The sequence below is a fragment of the Armigeres subalbatus genome, chromosome 1, assembly GCF_024139115.2.
Source record: "Armigeres subalbatus isolate Guangzhou_Male chromosome 1, GZ_Asu_2, whole genome shotgun sequence".
NCBI lineage: Eukaryota > Metazoa > Arthropoda > Insecta > Diptera > Culicidae > Armigeres > Armigeres subalbatus.
In genome coordinates, this window is record NC_085139.1 from 101305348 (window position 1) to 101328597 (window position 23250).

At 40.3% G+C, this 23250-nt stretch overlaps 1 protein-coding gene across 2 annotated transcripts in view; it reads right to left on the bottom strand.

Annotated features, from left to right (window-relative positions):
* LOC134203692 (polypyrimidine tract-binding protein 1) overlaps positions 1-23250 on the bottom strand; it is a 723317-nt gene that overhangs the window by 536230 nt on the left and 163837 nt on the right. Inside the window, exon 1 of one of the 2 annotated variants that reach the window (XM_062678565.1) lies at positions 5139-8562. The exons of the other annotated variant lie outside the window; for it this stretch is intronic. Coding sequence (XP_062534549.1) covers positions 5139-5141 — 3 coding nt within the window. The 5' untranslated portion in view covers positions 5142-8562. Of the gene's footprint in view, positions 1-5138; positions 8563-23250 lie in introns of those variants that run through there. 2 annotated transcript variants of the gene reach the window in all.

The following is a 23250-nucleotide window of genomic DNA, read 5'->3' on the forward strand; positions in this document are numbered from 1 at the left end:
ATGGGTACCCTTGGGAAAATACGGTGAAGGATCGTAGTCGTGCCGAATGGACGTGTTTTGTTTTCGCTGTCACGTTTTTTTTTGCAAATTTTTAATTCGTTGATTTTGAATTTTGCAGATTATAATATTTTTAAGTGCTGCTAAGTGGTTGCGTGATACACATGCTATAAGTTATAAAGTGCAACATATGTCCTTCACAAACTCTTCGTCGAGAGGTGGTATAGATAATGCATACATAATGCTCGAATGGCAAAAAAAAGAATTAGGTGTCCGTTCACGATCAGTGTGGACTATCTGTTACGTGAAAATAGGAAAATCTTGAACTGGCGTGGAAAGAATCCTAGGTGCCGATTAGACCGATTGCCGACGAACAATGGGACAGGATTCCCCGTCGAAAGGCTATTGCGAGCAAATCGGATAATGCTACAATATATACAAAATTTAATGCAAATACACACATACAGACATCACAAAATAAAATTATGAAACTGTCGAAAAAACAAACTGCCATCACTTTTATAACGGAATAGGGGAAAAGTCAAATCCGAAATTAGTAGTTCTTAACAGATTTCAGGATTTTTTTTGCTTTCGGAATTGCTTTCGGCTAAGGTACTTCACGAAAAAAAAAATAATTGGAATTACCGCATAGAAGTGAAATGGTCGCAAAACTATCAAGAACAATACACGATAAGGGCTATAAGCAAGCTGAAAAATTATAAAATCGAGTTTATCACTTTCTACACAAATCTTGGCATATTTTAAATGTAATTTGAAATTAAGCTTTGCCAATGATGTGTTCTAAGTAGGTCCTCAGATGGCTCTGAGTCGCACGTAAAACAAAAAGTTGATCAATGAAGCACACTTTCTAGTGCGTTATGTCATAAAGCTTGAGTCATTTAATATTGGGAGGCACTGTAGCGCTCGTAGTGGTCGGAACTGGAATGTTTTGACAGCAGTTTGTTGTGAAATGTCTCCTCTTTAGGTACTTAAAATTTCGTCGCGATTCATTTTGTTTGAAAGAGGTTATACGCAATGGAAGCTGCGAATCGAAAGTTAACTTTGGACATCGGCTTCGAAAATACGACGTGGTCAGGTTAAAGAATCGCAAAATTGTTGGACTTTGATTTTGTGCAGCTTCCCGGACAAAAGTTTCATAAAGCTACTGGACGAGGTGATGTCCCGAGCAAGCTTTTTTCGATAAATTCACAAGAAAGCTAATGTTCTGGCAAGGTATTTGCTGCTTCGGACAAAAATACCAAGTTTCCGTGACAAACAAGACTATGAATTCCCAAGCAGAAGTGTCTACAAAAGCGTATTCTTCCGTACATTAAATCCCACAGAGGACCTGTAAAGTTTTGGCATGATTTGGCAAGCTGTCATTATTATCGAGATAACGGGGTGGATTTCTTCGAAAAGGACGTCAATCCACCCAACTGCGCTTAGTTTCGCCCAATTCAGAAATATTGGGCAATTGTCATGCAGAAGTTGAAAGAGAGTGGAAAGGTGTCTAAGGATGCGAAAGAGATGAAGAGATGGTGGAAATAAGGCCCCTCAGGTAATCCCACAGAGTGTCCAAAAATAATGAATGGTGTTCGAAGAAAAGCTCGAGATTTCATTAAAACGAAATCGGAATAATTTTTTCGCTATTTTTTCTTTAAAGATCAATAAATAACCTTCATTTTCAGTACCTAACATTTTTATTTCAAAAATATGGCTCCGAAATCAGTTTTTTTTTGTTACGTCCCAATATTAAATAATTCAAGCTTTATTATGCTTTTCTTTCACATTGTTTTACAAAAACTTGAAGAGCTATAATTTCAAATTCGTTGGTTATTCAGAAAGGATCAGATTCTTTAGGAACTCAATTTGAACTGATAAAATGACTCTGAAAAGACGTTCAACCCAACAAAGCCTAAAAAACTTGTTTACAAAAGGATGCAGGGGCTGACAGAAGTGACTGTAAGGTCTATGAGTTGTAAAAAAAAAATCGGTCAGTATGGTGTGTTGTTCACGATGTGAAGAATGGCATCATTATCTCTGGACAGTTCATATTGGAACAGAGAGATATGCAGAAGTTAGAGTCTCAATTTCTGCCTGAGCACAGCACGTGCAAAAAAAGAAATTCTTGAATCTCGGAAAGATAGAAAAGTTTTGAAACGAAAAAATAGCTCTGACAGTACTAAGAACTAGATAACGAATAGTTGGAATGAGCAGTCTGGAGTAGTGAGAGTCGCTATGGAGCAGAATTAAATATAGAAGAAGGTCGATTAAAATAAAAAGCATCCCTCTATCGCTCAAACGAGTGTACAGAGTTGATAATAAGCAGCGTGCTTGCGTGCGGCATCCGTGATTTTCGCAACAAAATTTATAAGAACCACCGTCAAAAATTTTGAAAACAATGACCAAGCAATCCATTGTTTACCCTTACTTATACTTATACTTATATGAAAAACATTACCATTCTGAATTTGTCCAATCAGTTTCATAAAATCTAAACAGCGCTGTAAATTGTGTATAATTTCTGGAGCTTCATGAAACACATGGAAATTTTGCCGAATTCCTGATTGGAATTTTGCCGAATTTTTTATGGAAGTCTGCCAAATTTCTTCAGAAAATCTGTCAAATTCCTGATGTAAATTCTGCGTTTTTTAAATTATGAACCCATAACGAATATTCTGAGAATTCCCTAATGAGAGCTCTACCAAAATCCTGATGGATATTTTTCAAAATTCGTCTTGGAATCCTGCCGAATTTCTGATTGTTATTCACCTCAATTCTTAATGGAAGTTTTGCCTAATTTCTTATGAGGATTTCCTGATGAGAATCCTGCCAAATTCTTGCAGAATTCACAATGATAATATTTACGAGTTCCTGGTAGAAATTTAGTAACAATTGAAGAAAAGTCAAGGACGATTTGCCGACCCTCCGCAGACTGCGTGGTTGGCAAAGTGCAGCCATGGACCGAGCTGAATGGAGAAGACTTGTATGTGCAGCACAGGCCACTCCGGCCTTAGTATAATAATAAATAAATAAATGGGGACAAGTCTGCCGAATTCCTGATGGAAAATCCCTCCGAGTTCTTTAAGAAAATGTTGTGAATGCCTTACGAGAGTTCTATGAATTCGTAACGGGAATGAAGAGATTTATGCTTATTCTTGATGCGGGAGAATAAGCAAAGTTTTGTCGGGAAATCAACAAATTCCTGGCATGAAACGGATGTTTAACGGAAACTCTGCGAATTCTCCACAAGATTTCAGAGCAAGCTACCGATCGACTTGTTTTGCTATTCCTCTTAAAAAACAACAATAATGGGCAGGATACTCCGCCGTATGCAACTTGTTGCAAGTAAATCGGATAAGGGTGAGTGCTGAAGGTTTAACAGCAAATCGCCTGTAAAATTAAAAATGTTCCAAAGATTCTATAAGCGGATTAAAGTTTCATCCAGAAACTCTGAGAAGCTTTCTTAAATTCAGATGGATTTCACTTGATGCCTTGGAGTGATTTTCAATTTCCAAAAGTACTACAAAGTCGAATGGAATTTTCTGAAATTTTTGTTTGTGTCTCCATAAACAGTAACAAATAAGGATTTCTATGAAAAACAGTTCCAAAAATATTTCCTTTTTATTATATTTCCAATTTGTTGGATGAACAAAAACTGCTGGCAGAATAATAATTATTTATTCTTATTATTAATTATTATTCTTATTATTTAATAATTATTCTTCGATTAAACATGAAAGAAAATTATATGCTTATGAGGCGGTTCGTATTTTTTTGTTAAAAATCCTTCATCCTGAAATACTTAAAAAGTCCTCAGATCATTGGCGGATTTTGCAGCGATATTAGTTAGATCTTTGCTACTAATTGAGAAGGACACTTTTTCTATTTTTGAAGTATGGTATATTTAGAATTTCTGAGCTTTCCTGAATTCTAACACGTTCTAAAAAATTATATTAATATAATTATATTTCATTCAAACCTCCTAGAATTCAAGCAAAATCCAAAGAAGAACAAGAACTTGATAGCAATTTGGCGATAATGACTTACCAATTGTTTGCCGAGTTTTTTGGCTCTATCAATTTATTTATTGTGGAAATGTGATCATCCCCAGTAACGTTGAAAAATTATTTAAAGGTAAAAATTGGATTCAATAAAACCAAAAAAAAAAAGATTTTTTGTCGGGCAAATTCAATTTTGAATTCCATTTTTTTTTTATTGAGAATTCGGAATTCCATTCCAATGTGTGTCGGAATAAACAAAAAATAGGATGAAATATGTTACTGTCACTCTAATTCGCAGCTTCAATCATGTTGGAATTAGGATAGTATTGCAAAGAAATGAAGTAAATTTTTGTTGAGCTGGAAAAAATTGCCAGAGTTGACACATAGTCGAAATTTAGATAATCATCACCGAAATTTAAAGAAACTTAAGTCATGGGAAACGAAAAAAATATAACAATGTGACTAAACTTCGGTCAGCACAATATTAAATATTAAATATATGTATAGATTTTTTTAGCAAAATCTTTCATTTGGTACAGAATACATTTTGATGGATTCAACTGAAGTTCAGACAAAATTTACTGAGTTTGAATGTTCGCGTTTTAGTTCATGTTGTGATTGAATTTATCGACACCTGGAAAAAAGAAAAACGGATCTCGGCAGCTATTGGTAAAACAGTTCAGTATTCGATAGTAGCGATTAAAAAGTAGTAGCAGTAGTAGTAGTAATAGTAGCAGCAGTGGCAGCTGAGATAGGTACCTTGTTGGAACAAGAGGTGCTATTAGTGGTAGTGGTAGCGGAAGAAGTAGTACTAGCGAAGTAGTGAGAGTAAGTGCTAGCGGCATCGGTGGCGGCGGCGGCGACAACGGCAACAGTATTAGAAGAAGGAGTAGTAGAAGTAGTGAATGGACTGAAAGTGGCGGCAGCCGTCGACGAGGAGGATATGGTCGACTCCTGCAGATGGGCTGCGGCGGCGGCTGTCCCTCCAATGATCGCCGATGGGTGATGGTAGTAGCCGTAGTAGCAGCCGTCGTAGACCGGAGCAACCAGCGGCGGTGGCGGTTGCGAGAACTGATGATGGTGGTAGTGGTGTGGTGATGGTGGTGGAATCAGGGTGTCGTGTGTCAACAATCTTACCATGATTTCTTTGCCGGTGGGAATGTTGAGACTGGGCTCGCTTCCGCTTAGCGATCCGATGGTGGTGCCGGTGGGCTGCTGGTTTGGATTGCCGAAGTGCTGTTGCGGGCCGAGATTGATCTCGGTAAAGCGGCTGAGAATCAGGGTCGGTGGAATGCTCGGCGGCGGTTGGTAGCTACAGTGACCGCAGTAGCACAACTGTTGAGCGGCGTTGCAACAGGGGGTTGAAGGGGGGGTCGAGTTGCAACTGGGAGGGTACAGCGGGGTCGCAAATTGATGCGTCGGGTAGGGTTGAGGGGCCGGCGGTAGGGAAGGATTCGAACCGAACTGAGGCTGAGGTGGTGGCGGCGGCTGGCTGACTACGGAGGGCGGCGAGGCGACGGCGGCGACACCTAGCGGCGGCGGTGGCGGTATAAAGGGGGGACAGAAGATTGGACCCGGTCGGAAATACGTGGTGACGTGAATGGTCGCGAGTTGCGGAGATTGATTTGCAGACTTCGCGAACAGTCGCGCTTGAGGACAGCTACTGTCTTCGATTAACTGGAATGCATCTACGTAATTGAACTGTGTGTTTCTAATCTGCCTTACGAACTATCTTTTTACTTGCTAATGTGCCTTCCAGAGGCGGAAATTTCAAGAGATACAAGAGATTGTCGAAGGTTAAGAACGATTGTCAGATGCGACGATCACTACGTATTAGATATGTGTCTAAAGTGTGTATAACTTCTATGAGAGATTGTAAAGTTTTAGAAAATTTTAGAGATTGTCAGAGTTTGGAAACACGACTCGATAACCGGACGACTGATCGAAGTCCGGATTGGTCTGAACAGCGATTGAATTGATTGTCAAAACGCTTCTCCTAACGCCTATTTGGGCCTTACAGTCTAAAATTGTCTGTTATTCAGTATGATTGTCCTAGAGCAAAAAATTCTAGTAAACTTTTCTCGTTTTTCCGCTCCTAACCTTAACTTTATAGTTTTTTTTTTGTGATTCGAGATAATTATTTCCTCTATTCTTCACGATCGCACTTGCTCACATTCGTTTCTTTTACAACTTCTCTCTCGCTCTTAACTCGCTGGAACTGTTTGGAAATATTCTACAACTCTTCTAAAAATACACCGACCGAGCAATGTTGTGTGGTGGAAATGGATTTGACTTGGTCCACGAAACTAGACAACAGAGAACAGAGGAAAAAAGCAAGTTATCGGCTTCGTTTTCCTCTTTGTCCTCACCTTTGCACGTCTTTTCTGTTATTTATATATAATAAGCAAGTAGCCAAGAACCGAGAATACGGGACGAGTCGTTCTCCAGCACAGACAGAGTCAATGAAGAGACGCGCGATCAGCCCAACCACACAAAACGAGAGAGTTCACGACCAAGCCTGTGGCTGCCTGTATCGATTGTAATTATTTTTGATTATGTATAACCGGTTTTTTACTTCGACGGCCGCGGCGGCGTTCTTCTTACTTCGTCGTCGCCGTGTGGAGTTCTTCGACTGCTTTTTTTTCTTTTCTTCCACCGATCGAGAGCCCGGTGATCGCGGTGTAAACAATTGCTTCTTCTTTTGCGGCTATCGTTCTTCGGGGAGTTTTTTTTTCGGGTGGATCACTTGGACTCGCTCACTCACACAGTGGCAAAACAATGCGTTGAATGGGCGAGAGATGGACCGGAATGTAAACGGCGAGGACGCGCAAGAGTTTTCTGTTGTTGTTGTTGCTGGATATTAGCTTCAGAATGGAGCGAGGAAACGCGAAGAAAGACGGGATATGAAAACGAGTTTTCTGTGTACCCCCTTCTTGGGTTCTCTTCGTTACGTGGACTTATCAAAGTCAGAATCCGGACAAGCTTGCCGTACGAGCTTGATATACACGAACCGTTTGTTTGATATGTGGATTGTCTCTCGTTTGGCGACTACTTAAGTATGCTTTAGGTATTGATCTAGAACCGCTAGATCGTATTTTTTTTTCTAGTTTTGATTGTCTCTTTAGTGAGGAGGCTCAATTTGCCTATTGCACGATTTTTTCTAAATTTAAACGGGAAAAATTGTTCACAACGATATGATGATGACGACGACAACGACGATTATTGAATCTCTAAGACAGAAAATCTTTGGTTAAAACGCTCACAAAATATCCTCTCGCTTAACTATTGAGCAACGGCTTAACTATCGCTTTATCTTTCGCTAAATTTACCTTTTCATAAACACGCTAATCCCTTCTACAGTTTTTCTAAAACAAAAACAAATCTCAACAAAAGTTCCTTGCAGATATCAATCTCAATTGATCTGATTGTTCTACAATCTTCGCTTCTCTCTTGATCAGGTATACTTAAGTGTGTAAATCTTACTTTTAAGTTAAATAATTACTTGTTTTCTTGATAAATTGCACACAATCTCCTGTTGTCGTTTTCTGTGTTGGTTTTGTGTCGTGTCACGACGAATCTCCGCACGCGGTTGAATCTTTTGATAGATCTAGAATTTTTACGCGGTATTCAACAAGCCTCTCTACGCGCACTCTTAGGTTCCCTCAGGTTCGACGTTTCGGTTCGCTTCCTCCGGGAGTTGGAATTACTTTTCTTAAGGAACGGATCAGGATTCGAAGGAGGGTTAGGACACACTTCTCTCGCTCTTCTTTTACTACTTCTTCTTGCCGGGAATTGACAGCTGGAATGGTGACTTCCTTCGACGAACTGAACGGATTTTGGTTTCTTCAAGAGAACATCAACACCACTTATCGAGAACCCGACGAGCACTTCTGCGAGCGAACGCTTGGATGGATCGCGACTGCGAACGCTACGGAGTTCACCGTGACCACTTGGAAGCAGCACTTAGCAAGTGTTCGCACCGTGTGAAATACGCGTTGACGGGCGAGGAACCGATCTTGATCTCACGTTCGCACTCTCACGCACAATTCAGGAATTCCCGAAACTGTCAAGTCGAGGAAACTTTTGGATACTTGGAAAAAGCACGACGATACTCAAGATATGACGGCGCGAATGTTGAGTGACGATAATAATGAGCCAGGTGATTGGATTGAATTGATTGAATATAATAATATTAAATCGGCAGCGCTAGACGGCACAGAGAGAACGTTTTGCGGGAAAATCGCGTTATCGACTGACTGATGAGCGACGTCGGTGGCGATGACGACGTCCTTCTTGAGCTGTTGCTGGTCCGGTCCGGTGCCTGAAGAAGATGTTCTGCACCCGACGATGATGACGACGACGACGACGGCGACCAATACAGTGACGCAACAGCTTCGGCTCGGTTCGCCCTCTCTCGGTTGTTCCTCTATGGACACGTTGCCCTGAAAGAGCAGGACGCCAGCAGAGGCTACACACAGCACCGGAAAAAAGAACTCTCGGCTGCTCCTCTCGCGTGCGTACAGGTATGTACAAAAGACAGGTAGATGTACCTCTTCGGCGGTGATCGGAAGCGCGGTGGATGCGCGGGTGTGCGTAAGCTCGGTCGTCCAGGGATCCGCGCCCGTCCAAGGTCCACCGAAATCGACCAGAATTCCCCGATCGAAAATTCCTCCGGAATTTATCACTTCGAACAATTAGCAACAATCGTAGGAAAATCGCGATAAACTATCGACTGAGGTGCACGCACAGATTCAGAAAAGACAGAATTTTCAAAGAGAACGACGGATTGCAGTAGAGCAGTCAGAAAAAGCGACGAAGAGAAAGACCGTGAACCGAAAGGCGACTGGTTGCTCGACGGTGTAACAACAAAACTGCCTCGTCTTCGTACACGGGTCGAACCGCTCCGGAAAAATCCGCACTGTGTGTGCATACCCTTCTCGCCGCGCACCACCACCCCACCACCCACCCAACAACGATTCGTTACAGTGGAAAACATAAGAACGCCATCCATCCCCGTTTCATCGCTACACTCGCGCACCAGGTACACGGGATATTACAGCATCGCGTGAAACAGAGAGAATTACCGGAGCAAGTGCGCCGAATCGTGAGTGCTCACCCTTCGCCCACTCTTTCTCTGTATTTATGTTTCTCGCATACTCGCCATTCTCCCCTCGACAACCATAGCTTTGAGGGATGACCACCAGTGCGCGAACGTTCTTGCGCACCTTCACCCTCCTGCTGATTACCCCTTCGATCGATCGAGTTCGACAGTGCACACACACTCTTTCTCGTGAGTTACCGACAGCGATCGACATCGCACGCTGCTGCTCACACGCAGGTGGTGTGAAAACCCCTTCGCAGTCGTACCGCACACCATTCATGGGTTTCCTCGAGCGTTCAGCCTGCGAGCGAACAACAAAAGCGGAAATGATGAAAGTTAATTACACTGTGAGCCCAACCACCAGCAGCAAGCCCAAGCACACACGAGAGCGCGCGGGAGCAACCGTCCCTTGTTTTCCATTCATTCTGATGAGCCTGCGGCGGTATGCGAGTACGAGTTCGACTCTGCCCGTTCACTTGTTGTTGGCTTTGTTGATTGAGCGGAGTTTTGTTTCTTCTTTCGTTGTGCAACCGAATGAATGTTCTTTCCCGAACCGATGCGATGATGATGTGAGCGCGACGACGAGTGCGTTTTATTGTTGTTTTGGTGCTGTGTGCGTTCGGCAGGGTGGTGATGCGATCGTCCAGAGAGAGGATCATCATTGCAGGTGCGACTATACGAAGGAGGCGAACTCTAGAGGAGGCAACAGGCGATCGACGATTTCGTCGAGACAACGATGATGGATTTTAAGTTTGGTTTCAATTCTTTTCTACATGAGCGTTGGTGAATAATTTTGTTTTCGAATGTAGAACTTGCGCAAATTAAGGTGTTATTGCAATAAAAGTCACAAAAAAAGTTGCAATATTTTGATCTTTGAATGATTTTCTCAAAAGCAAATTATCACAAATCAACCTATCTGTAGCTCTCGTAGAAAAGAACAGGTTGTTTTTTCAAATCCATTAAAGTGAAGAACTGAAGTAATTTTAAAATTCCGTAACATTGAATTGGAACAAAATCCTGTCGGAGCCATCGCTAATTAATTACTAATAAAAGGATTTCTGTTGTTAAAGATGAACTAACTCTTGTTGGAACAAATCAAGTTATAATTTTGAAGGAGTATAAAAGTCCTTTTTCAATTGAGCAAAAATATGTTCAAACAGTAATTAATTCACCAGTCATAAGACAAGTTTAGTTTCCACCACGTTGCAATCTTTACATATAAGTATTTAGACCTCAACTGTTAGGCCGTCTTTAGTGTCGGAATTAAATGGAATAGTACTAGGCTCGTCTTATGACAGTAATTAATTACTTTTCAGATGAAAACCAAATTGCTATGGAATTGATCGAGGATTCCCATCACTGCAAAGAGGTGAATCAAAAAACATACACATTCTTACCAAACTTAAAATGTTGGTTCAACATACTCGACGGAATTTGCCCAAGAAGTTGAATCATAATAAGTTGATCCACCATGCGTCTCCATATAATAAGTTTGTATATTTTTTTTATGATTCCTGCAACATTGCGCCTAACAAGTGTCGTGATCGTCATGCGAAAATTTCCACAAAAAAATCTTTTGTGTTTTCAGCGGATTTTTTTTTAGTTTTAAAGAAAAAATCAACCAATTTCCATTCTTCTAAGGTACACCGGGGCAAGTTGAAATGCGGGGTAAGTTGAAACGGAAGCTGTAATTTAGATCAGCAATGACCGAATGCTCTGATTATTTTTTTCAACAAATTACTCCCCTAAATGCACCTTCTGACTGCTATTCCCGGAAGATTGCAGCTACTAAAAGCAATCCCTGCCATTGTTTATTTTTCGCTCTTTGCGAAATTCGAACTAACTTTTTGACGTACCAATGAAACAGGTCCCAAAATGATGTTTTGAAGTGTTTTTTCATCAAATTTTTACGGTAGGTAAGCATTCAATGTTGAATAAACATAATGATTATGAAAAATCGATGGAAGATACGTTTTAGTTTTTGTATTTTGGTAGTTTGATATTGCTCCGCATTTTCAACCCATCGGGGCAAATAGAAATGCGTGGTGCGGGGCAAGTTGAAACGATTCAAAACGTTACCCTCGTAATTAACCAGAATTCAACATGGTTCGTAAATACATTTGGAAATCAAAAATTAATAGAAAGGTCCAAAACTCTGAAAATTAATTTAATAAATTTCTGCCCATTTCGTCGTGAATGCAACCCTCCTAGAATCCCCACTGAAGAATAGAATAAAAAGGGGCCATGTTTAAGCTGCACGGTCTAGTTTTGAGATTCTTAATCTACTTTCCCTGAGCACTGGATCTCAAAAAATAAATCAAAGAGCATGTAAACATTTCGTTAACTCCACCTTTGAGTTCCCCAGCCCTCCTTTATCCAATCGAGGGTCTATGAGAGATACGCTAGTTAATTAATGTGAATTTATGAAGGAGCCACAGCCAAATTAATCAAGCGTACAATTCAAAGAAAAGAGTTTATAGAGTATCAAAATCTGTATCAAGTAGGATTTGTTTTTCAAATTTCTAGAACAAAGCCTACTATTTTATCATGGTTTGAGGAGACAATTTTAAGCTAATTTCTGAAAGATAATCAAAATTGTCAAAAATCTACATAGGACTCTTATGCGAATCTTGGCAGTATAGTCACCTTTACAACCTCGTGCATCTTGAGTCACACTGAGTAGGGGAAAAGTGGGTAAAACCGACACCTTAAGCATCTTTACAGTTCTCTAATCTATGAAGCAATTTTACGGTCTAGAAATTTCATACAAACATACTTTGTCTCTTCATGCATCAGTCCATGAGGTCTCAGGACAATATTTCTTGATAGAATTTGATTTATTATGAAAACGCGAACAGCCCATCTTCCTGCCCAAACAGCTGGGGTGCGGGTAAGTTCGACACCACATGAGGGTAAAACCGACACATCAAGTCTTAATGGAATTGAACTTCATAACACTTCTAAAAGATGTTACAACATAATAGAAACTGTTTAACAACATTCGTTTTAATATTTGCGTATGAAATTCATGTTTAAGGATCACTCATAAACGATGGTTGAACAAAATTTTATATATATTTTTTATCATCACCACATATCATGTTTTATTTAGGTAGTTTCTTTAGTAGGTCGAGTGAAAAATATATAGAGTATAAGAATGTTAGTAACAAATTTACTAACTACTGTAAATATTGACCTACATTAAAATTCACTTATTTTAAAAAATTGTTTATAACGACGATTTAAAATAAATGCGTATAGTGCAGTTACGACATGAAATGAAAATGACCAGTTATGTGACAAGCTACATGTTTACAGGGGTGTAAATGGATCACGAAAGAACAAAACTAGAGAACGGGTTGAATATATCTAAGAGCAAAATAAACCTAAAAATACGGTTATTCTTTGAGCGCTATTGGTATCCGACCTGCAGGCTTTCCTTGATGACCCAATATTACCCACTAGAATATTACCCACTATTGTCACACCCAATGATGATATGGTATTTAATCAGTCTATGATTAAGTTATATTCCACGGCGCCTCGTTTTCCAATACTTGAATGATATTATGCAAATGATAAGTCTAATAAAACAGAGGTATTTCGTGATTCGATGGCAGGTGTCGAATTTACCCCAACTGATATCATAAAAATGATGAGATACATGTGGATGTTTATAATTAGAAAAGCTAACTATTTTTCCACAACATACACCAAATGATGTTCAATTATGGATCGGAGATGAATTAAATACTGAAAATAAACAAATTATTGTCGAAAAAGCTTATACACCGATCCCAAAATTTTACATAACTTATCTCCTCAATGGTGATCAATGCTAATTGTCTGTTTATTATGACTCTTACACATCTCCACCAATTAAAAAATGACTTGAAATACAAGAAATCAAACGTTTATTCAAAGTGTGTTGAAATTCTGTCCGATAATCACTTGAAATCAGAGATTTGAAGTGGTGTCGGTTTTACCCACAATTCCCCTACATATATTTTGTTTTTGATACGGTACAGTTAGCTTATGTCTGTATACAGCGCAGTGTTTCAACTTGCCCCGATATGCGGGGCATGTTGAAACGATATATAAAAAAAATCAGATTGCAAAATATATTAAAAAAGTTTGGTAAGGTTGGTTATTTGTGTGTAATCTTTGGCCCAAACTAGCAAACACCGCAAACAGATTCAAAATTTATCAAAGGGTGTTTTTTACAGCACTTTAAAGTTCAACTTTGGAAAACCCGTTTCAACTTGCCCCGGTGTACCTTAAATCTTCCAGAGAGCTTTTTCCGAATTCCGGATTTTCCAAGTAATTTTTTTTTTCGAATTCCATAAATTGTTTCAAATTATCACGAGGAAAATCTTCAGAATTTCCATTAAAAAATATACCGAATTCTAAAAATAGGAAAAAAGTGTATTATTCCGGAAGTGCTCCTGAGAAGTTCCTCCGGAAGTTCCTCTGCGAATTCCTCCGGAAGTTCCTCCGGTAATTCATTCGGAAGTTTCTCCGGTAATTCATTCGGAAGTTCCTCCGGGAATTCTCCCGGCAACAGACCCGGCAACGAATAAACGACTACGATTGGAAAGTCGGATCTTGGAACGTGAGAGCTTTGAATGAACCCGCACGTATTGGGCTCCTGTCTCGTGAGCTGCAGAAGGTCGGCGTGAGAGGCAGCAATCCAGGAAATACGGTGGCCCAGAACTGGAGAACGTGAATTGCGGGCGGTGGATCCCATAGCGAAAACTTCATTTAAATACCACATCCACTATAGCGGCGGTAAAAGAGCAAAACGAGGGGTTGGCTTCATGGTGATCGGGAAGCAGATGAAGCGTGTTATCCGGTGGAAGCCGATATTGAGAATGAAGGGCAAATTCTTCAACTATAGCCTGATCAGTATCTATGCCACACACGACACGACGTTAAGATTATCATCGGGGATGCAAATGTGCAGATTGGAAGAAAAACTTTCTTTCGCCCTGTTATTGGTACGGAAAGCCTTCATTCCGCTAACAACGATAATGGTCTACGACTTGTGCCCTTTGCTGCTACTAGAGGAATGGCAATCAGCAGTATCTACTTCGCCCGTAAGAATATTCGCAAATACACATGGCAACATCCGAGTGGAGACACTTGCTCACAGATAGACCACGTGCTGGTCGACGGACGACATTTATCGGATGTTATAGATGTAAGGTCCTTCAGAGGTCCGAATACCGACTCGGAACACTATTTTGTATTCGCAAAAAAATCGATCGCGACTCTCCAGCGTCACGAATCCACGAAACCACAGAACGATGCGTTTCAATTTCCAACGCTTGTCTGTTGAAGGAGTTGCCACCAGAAGCTGGACGAGCGGATATGAGATGCCAACGAATCTGACGACGTCAACAGATTAAGGGAGAATATCCACGAAATTGTGACTACAACAGCGCAGGAAGTGTTAGGCACTGCACAGTGACGCCAACGAAAGGGTTGATTGATAGGGAGTGCCAGCGAGTGACGGACGAGAAAAATGTTGCTAGGAGTCAAATGCTAGTGGCTTGTACCCGTTCCAACAGAGAGCGGTACCGTGTAGCAAGGGCAGAAGAGAAACGAATCCACCACAGAAAAAAAAGGCAACACGAAGAGAGTGTGATAGCTGAAGCGCAAGAGAACATGGATAGAAACGATATGCGGAAGTTTCACGCAACTGTCAATGGTGTGCGGCATAGGGCTGCGCCAGTGACCGCCATGTGCAATGACCGAGAAGGGAATTTACTGACAGACAAGATTATAGTGGCAGCCAGGTGGAAGGAGCACTTCGAAGATTTGTTGAACGGTGAAAATAAATGTTTATCAAGGAGCAGGGTGGACACAGTCGGCGACGGTCAAGCTGTGGAATCACCAACGCTGAACGAGGTTAAGAAGGCTCTAAACGAGCTGAAAACAGTAAAGCTGCTGGGAAGGACGACATCCCGGTCGAGCTTCTCAAACACGGAAGTGAGCAGCTGCATCAATCAATCCACCACATTATCCAGAAAATATGGGAGGATGAAGAACTGCCTGCCGGCTGGTTGGATGGCCTCATATGCTCAATCTATAAGAAAGAGCACACACTAGAGTGTGCCAATTACAGAGGGATCACCCTTCTGAACTCGGCGTACAAAATCCTGTCGCGTATCCTGTTTAACAGACTGAGACCGCTTGAGGAGTCCTTCGTCGGCGAATACCAGACAGGTTTTCGTAAGGGCCAATCAACGACGGATCAGACGTTTAGCCTGCGAATGATCCTTGATAAATTCCGGGAGTACAACTTGCAGACTCACCATCTGTTAATTGATTGCAAAGCAGCGCACGATTCAGTAAAAAGAAATGAGCTGTGGCAGATAATGTCCAAACATAGTTTTCCAATGAAACTGATTAGACTGATACGTGCAATGCTGGATGGATCGAAACCAAGTAATCGGATAACAGACGAAGTGTCAATCTCATTTGTGACCTTAGACGGATTGAAGCAGGGCAATGAACTTTCGAATTTATTGTTCAACATTGCACTCGAGGGCGCTATTAGGAGATCTGAAGTGCAGAGGAACGGCACTATCATCACATGGTCGCATATGCTCCTTGGCTTCGCGGACGACATCGACCTTATTGGAATTGATGGCAGAGCAATAGTGGAGGCTTTTGTCCCACTGAAGAGGGAGACAGTGAGGATAGGCTTAAATATTAACTCTACCAAGACAAAGTACATGGTGGCGGGTAGAGATAGAGGAAGACCTAGTGGTGTTGGTGCTGAGGTAGTGCTTGATGGGGATGTGTTTGAAGTTGTTGAAGAATTTGTTTACCTTGGAATGCTTGTGACATGTGACAATGACGTTTCCCGTGAAGTGAAAAGGCGTATTGCTGCTGCGAATAGGGCCTTTTATGGATTACGTTACCAGGTCCCGGAACATGCAGACGGAAACGAAATTTGCTCTATACAAAACTCTGATTCTACCAGTGGCCCTTTATGGACATGAAGCATGGACGTTAAAAGAGGTGGACCGGAGAGCTTTCAGGGTTTTCGAGCGAAAAGTGCTGCGTACAATACTCGGAGGAAAACAATAAAATGGTGTGTGGCGCAGACGCATGAATCATGAGCTGTATCAAGTATACAAAGTAGAAAATATTGTGAATCGTATAAAATACGGCAGACTTCAGTGGGCTGGTCTCTTAGTGTGAATGTCGGAAGAAAGAATAGCGAAAACAACATTCAACAGAGAACCAGATAGGGACCGGCGACTTCGTGGAAGGCCACGAACACGCTGGCTGCACGCGGTGGAATCGGACCGGGGGACCCTGAACGTTCGGGGAAACTGGAGGAACATCGCCAAAGACCGACGATTATGGACCTCTACAATACGCCAGGCATAGGTGAATCGACGCTGTGGCCAACCAGGTATCCAGGTAGGTATATTTATTCAGAATTCTTTTAATTGAACGGCTACTCAGTCTTACAATTTTCACAAAGTGTTTATCATTTACCCAACGTTTCGACACGGAAATTGTGTCTTTTGTGGAGGTGGTTGTGATATGGCAAACAGGTTTGCCTTCCTGTTCCTTAGAACAAATGTGAAAACCGCATTAAAATTCGTGAACGTCCCCAAAATTGCGTAATCCATGGAACGCATGTTTCAGTTGTGGCATTATTCTTAATTTGGTGTGGTGGTTGATATCGCAAACAGGTTTGCTGATATGTGTTTGTTTTGGAGGAGATTAAATGTTTTAATGTGAAATACTCATATGAATATGGTTCACTAATCAGAGCATGTTTTGTGTTGATATGATGTGCCACTAGTGTGACTACTGGTGCCATAACCACGACTGGTATACCACGAGTATTTACCCTATATAAAAGCACATAAAAGCTTTAATTTATTTTTTATTCTTTTGTTTGCCCAATCCAGGATGAAATACCTTACGAAATCTGGATAAGCTTAGTTTCATTCTATCCACTTGCCGGGGACAGTTTTTTTTTCATGAGAAACAAATTAGGCCGATACAAATATTTAAAATCTATTTTGTCTCCCCCCCTTGGATTTTTTTTGCCAAAAATAATATTTTAAGGAGGCAAAAAAATAAAATTCGGATAATTTTGAGGATTTTCAAAACATTCTTTAACAAATCCAAGGAGTTTTTTTATTTTTTTTTTCATTTTGATATTTATTTTTTATTATCCCCTCCCCCTTGACCTTTCGGAGACCAGTAGGACAAAAAGTTAATTATGTAAATATTTGTAACGGCCTTAGCAGCGTTAGTAAAATGAGAATAAATTTATTTGGTTCTTAATTTCCTCTGAGACGTCTTACTGGGATTTCCGACGAAGTTTATCCTGGAACAGTATAGTTTCTCCCAAGGCACGGTGTGTTTGTCCGAAGAGGCTTATTTTCAAAAATAAGTAGGGTATCTGTTCCATTATTAATAACATGCTCCTATATCAATAACATTCGCAAAACAGGCAATTTAGGCTCAATTTGTGTCGTGTTTTGTTGTTTTCCGACGAGCTCACTGCTGAAAAAAATCACAAAAATGAGAAACAAAACAAATAGCGCACCAATTCTTTGTTTTTGAATGGTATTGATTTGGGTACATGGTATGAATTCAAGGAGCAGTTCCCCTATCTCTAAAACAATTACTACACGAAAGAATAGGTTTTCCTCTTTCACGTAGGTGCATTTTTAAAATGTTCTATCGGGGGTCATTTTTCCATACATTTTTGGGGGGTTAAATTGGCTACCATTTGAGATTCCTATGGAGTTTGCACAAAAAATAGCGAAAAAAAACAATTGTTTTTCTAGATCCATCAATTGAACATTTTAGTTTACCCACTATATAAAAGAGGAGAGCATATACTTTCACGTGGTGGGTGTTTCAGAGATACTGATTTAAAAAAAAAATATTTCCCCATAGACCGTGAAGGGTTCTTCCTGGAATACGTTGGAAGTTTGTTCAAAAATTCCATACAGATTTTCACTTGATATTCTATCTAGACCTGTGCGCCGATTGAAATTTTATCGACGGCGAGGCATGATAGATCATTTTCAGCCAGTGGCGGTGGCTTTGCGGCGGCGTGAATCAATGTCGTGTATTACACATTTTCTGTAATTCATACGGATGTTCCTCCAGGAATTCCTCCGATAGTTTCTCCAGCAATTCCTCCGAATGTTCCACCGGGAATTCAGTAGGAAGCTCCTCCAGAAATTCCTTTAAAAGTTTTTCCAGGAATTCCTCCGGAAGTTCCTTCAGGAATTCCTCCGGAAGTTTCTCCAGAAATTTCTCTGGAAGTTGCTCTGGAAGCTCCTCTAGGAATTTCTCCGCGATTTTTTACGAATTTCTTCTGAACATCCATCTTAAATTATTGCCAAGTATTTTTCCGTTAATCCTTCCAAATATATCCTAGAAATTTCATTATTTTCTCGGTGATTTCTTCAGCAATTCATTTAGGAATTCTCTTAGAAATTTCCACATTTTCTTTCCCAGGACTTCAACCAGACAATTATTCAGAAATTCCGTTGTAAACTCCTCTTGACATTCTCTCTGAAGTTACTCCAGAAACTCCACCAAGATCTCTTCATTCAGAAACTCACGTGAAAGCCCTTGATAGCCACTTCCAACTCATGCCCCGGGAATTCTTCCGAAAATACCCCCAAAAACTCTCCCGGAAAATTGTTACCGGTTTTTTTTTCTTCGGGAATTCTTCCGAAAATTCATTGCAAAATTTGTCTGGCTATTTCTCCAGATATTCTTACGAAAATTTCGTCAAAACTCTTTTGCAATTAACTACAAAAATTCTCCTTGAAATTCCGCTGGAAGTTATTCAAGAAATTCTCCTGGAAGATCCTGCAGCAATTCTCAAAAAATTTACGAGTACTTCCCTTAAAATGTCTACAAAAAAATCATCCAAAATATCCTTTAGGATTTTCCGAGTTTTTTTTCCAAGCAGCAATATCTTAAAACAATAACCCCGGAAATTCTTCTAGAAACTATTCCACTTTTTCCTCAAGAAATTCCTCCATGTATTCTCTCAAAAATTCCGCCAAGAATTTTCCCGGAAATTACTTCAAGAACTCCTTCAGAAATCCCTTTAAAAGTTCCTTCGAAAACCTTCAAGAATTATCCGGGAATTCGTTTCGGATTCCCCACAGAGGTTTCTCAAGCTATTCTGAAGAAAATTCCTCCAAGAACTGCTTCGGGAAGTTCCTTTTTTCAGGAGGAATTCGAGGAGTATTCGAAAGGATTTCTGAAAATTTCCTAATGTAATTTTTGAAGAAATTCGCGATGGTTTTCCTGGTTTGAGTCTCAGGAGGATTTTTTTGGAAAAATGTTTGATGGATTTCCTGGAGATATTCTTGGAAAAATTCCTAGAAGACTATCAGAAACAAATCTAGGAGAAGTTTTAAAATAAGCTTTTTTTTATGAATTTCCTAAGGAATTTTTAGAGGAAAATATTTATGAATGCCACAAAAAAATTAAATAAACTTTTGAAATAATTTCAGACTGAAATACGAAAGAAATTCTAGCTGGAATTTCAGGGGGCGTTCTTGGAGCAATTTCTTAGTTTCCTGAAGAACAATTCCCACATTTTCAGAAAAAGTATCTTTATGGCCGAGAATGTGTTGAATCTAGGGCCATGTTGCCAAACATATTTTCCCACGTCGCACTTTTTGGCCAGAGATTAGCTCCACGCTAGTTGCTGTTTAATGTTCAATCAAAGATAATTGCCTATTTCCGGGGATTAGACCACCCGACTTGGACATTAATTTACAATGTTGTGGGACCTCCGTCGGCCTTCGCAACCTAGCGGCTACTGCTGCTTAATGATTTAATGACTTTATCAACAGACACCACCCCAATTCGTCAAGCTGAGTTGATCGGAATATGAAAGTAGGCGCTCAAGGCATCCTATCAAAAAATCGCGTTTGGAGGTTATAGCCTTTTCGTTACACGTTGGTGTACAAGAAAGGGATACACGATTCTACAGACGAGAAAATTATCCTTTTTTACATCTTCGAAATCAGTTTTCTTGTTATCTTCATACTCATCCTAGTGTTATGTTATGTTTTTGTTCGGTATTTTTTTTTTATTCGATAGTACGTACAATAAAATTACGCAGGTGTACGTACTATCGAGGTATGCCTGTATAAAAATTGTATGGCTACGGTGGGACTCGAACCCACAATAATAGCCATATGGATGCGCTCACTTTAGCCACACCACCACGATATATGCTTGTAGGTATCAGGTTATTTGTTCCACAAAAGCCACTACCGTTTACTTTGCTGATGGCACCGAAAAAGCTCGAATATGAAAGAAAACGAGCAAACCAACTTTCCGCGGCAATCGAAGTGAGCGAAAAATGGTTATCTTTCTCCAGACTGTTTTTCTTTCCTGAAAAGTGATTTCTCCCCGAAAGTTTTCGTGAGGGAGCATCCTGTGCTCCTGAGATTGAGTGAGCATTATGAACCCTGATTGGTAGGAATTTTCTGCCTAGTTTTAAACTCATCACTACCATTTTGGAGAAAATGCCCGAAATTTTACCAAATTTTAAGGGTATTCGTCCTTTTAAAGCATATGTACTTCAAAAGAAACTTCTGGAAAATCTCTTTTTAAAGTTGAAAGCTCTTCTTGGAAATACTCAAAATTTGGTCTGGCAGAGCTGTTTAGGCAAATCATGAGGCATGATGTGGATGGGTACGCTATTTAGTCTGGAAGAGATTCAGGAACACTCTGGTTGAGTATGGCCGAAAGCTCGCTACCAGATTCCTCGGCTTGTTGTGGAATGTTCAGAGCTATCTTCTACCACAACCTCCTTGAGAGAACAGTTTTTAGTGTGTTATTTGAATTTTTTCGAGACCTGTACATGATGATACCACGAAGGTTCCAATAAATTACAGGATGTCAATGGAGTTCAGCATGGACGGACTCAGAGCTAAGCCTGGTATATAATGGATAGGTTACTAAGTCAGTACCTCTTTGGAAGGTCATGACCTTATCTTAGTTCCACAAACCGTATGAACATAGCTATTGTAGAAAATCGTTTTTTGGAAAGGTCTACACATTGCTGTAAAAGCTCCAAAACAATTGAAGAAATTTTAACATTCAATATCCAAACTCTCCGAATTTGCAAACTAAACCCGCGGTACCTTCAAATAGTGATCGATCCGCCCACTACCCTGCCCCAATTTCGAATCATTCATCACCTTTCGAAATGCGATAACTCAGCGGCTGGCTCCAAAAAGCCCTCCGCTTCGATTAGGTGCCCGATTAGTCATTCAACTCGCTCCCGGTTAACAGAATCCATTAATTCAAATTAGAACAAAGCTAGCGGCGGCGGGCGATGTTACTTTGGATCGCGCACTGCCCACTACCAGTACGTTGTGGTCAACAACCTATTGATAGTTTCTATACGGACGGACAGAAGCGACATAACTCAACTACGTTTGTCAACGTTCTCTAGTCTAAAGCACTCACATACACACCTGGAAATGAATAACCGCACAGTTGTCACACCGCCTCTGTGAACACAAATTCCTCGCGCAAACATCTATCAACTATGTTTCAGTGCGGACAAAACGCGAACCAGCTAGCGCTGCCAGGTTGCGAATTAGTTTTTTGAATAAATTACACTTTTTGATCGTCCGGGTAGGGTTACCAACTGATTTTTGACGTTTTCTTGATAATGGTGCCTAAATGTTCTTCATCAGAAATGCTTTGATTAGTTTGATCAAATGATCAAATCGTGAATGCTTCAGACCTTCATAATTTCAAATTACGAAACGTTAATGGGTTATTGCTGGTCACCCCTCACATGGCAGCCGACGAGAGACGATTGGGCGCGGCTTTTCGCCGAGCTCTCTATGTCACACCAAACAACGCACAAAACCGAGAAGGAAATGTGTCAAGAATTCCACGCACCATTAAGCCATCATCATCGCGCGCATTCATGAACCTCTAACCACCAAGGATGGACAGGGTGGTCGTAGTCTGCGTCGAGGAAGGGAATCTCCCATTTTCGCACATTAGCTGTCAACGGCGACTTTAATTTCCTGCTCGGGGCCCCGCGCGCTGTCCCTTCATTGCGAGTAGAAAAATCTTACTTCTTCATGCGACCGATGATCCTACAATCTACATACATAAGTTGCTGCTGAACTTAATTCGTTCGCTTGCTTGGGCATTGGAAATTGTTTTCGCTCGTTACGGGTCATTTGGATGCGGACCCGCGTAGAATCGGAGCCATTAATCTGCTGCGCGCTGCTACTGGTTTCCTGGGAGCGAGCGAGACGTGGTTTGGAAGTGGGCCAATTTTCGGTCGTGGTTTGTCATGAAGGTGCTGATTAGCGAACTAATTCAAGGGTTTGATCGGAGCTGTTGGAGGTATCTTTGGAAGGCGTTCCGCGATTGGGACTGTTCAAGGAGGGAAGACATATCGTGGATTTCAATAGCTATTATTATCAAAGATTTTGGAAACAGGAAACCAAAGGTTACTGCAGAAGTATACTGAAAAATGAAGGAATATCAAATTTCATAGCAAGACTATCTTTATGACGATTTATCACTTTTTTTGGATTTTAAATAGTTTATTTATTTTTCGGTTTTAATAATATTCTACTCGTAATATTTCCAAGTTCCAATCGAGGTTTTTGTCAAATTCCATTGGAATTTTATCAAATTCCATTCGGAAACTTATCATAATCTGATCGGAATTTTATCGAATTCCATTCGGAAATTTATTAAATTTCTTTTAAAATATTATCAAATCCCATTCCCGTTTGGAATTTTATCAAATTCCGTTTGGAATTTTATCAAATCCCATTCGGAATTTCATCAAATTCTGTTTGGAATTTTATCAAATTTCGTTTGGAATTTTATCAAATTTCGTTTGGAATTTCATGAAATTCCGTTTGGAGTTTTATTGAATTACGTTTAAAATTTCATCAAGTTCCGTTTGGAATTTTATTAAATTCCGTTTGGAATTTTATCAAATTCCGTTTGGAATTTTATCAAATTCCGTTTGGAATTTTATCAAATTCCGTTTGGAATTTTATCAAATTCCGTTTGGAATTTTATCAAATTCCGTTTGGAATTTTATTAAATTCCGTTTGGAATTTTATCAAATTG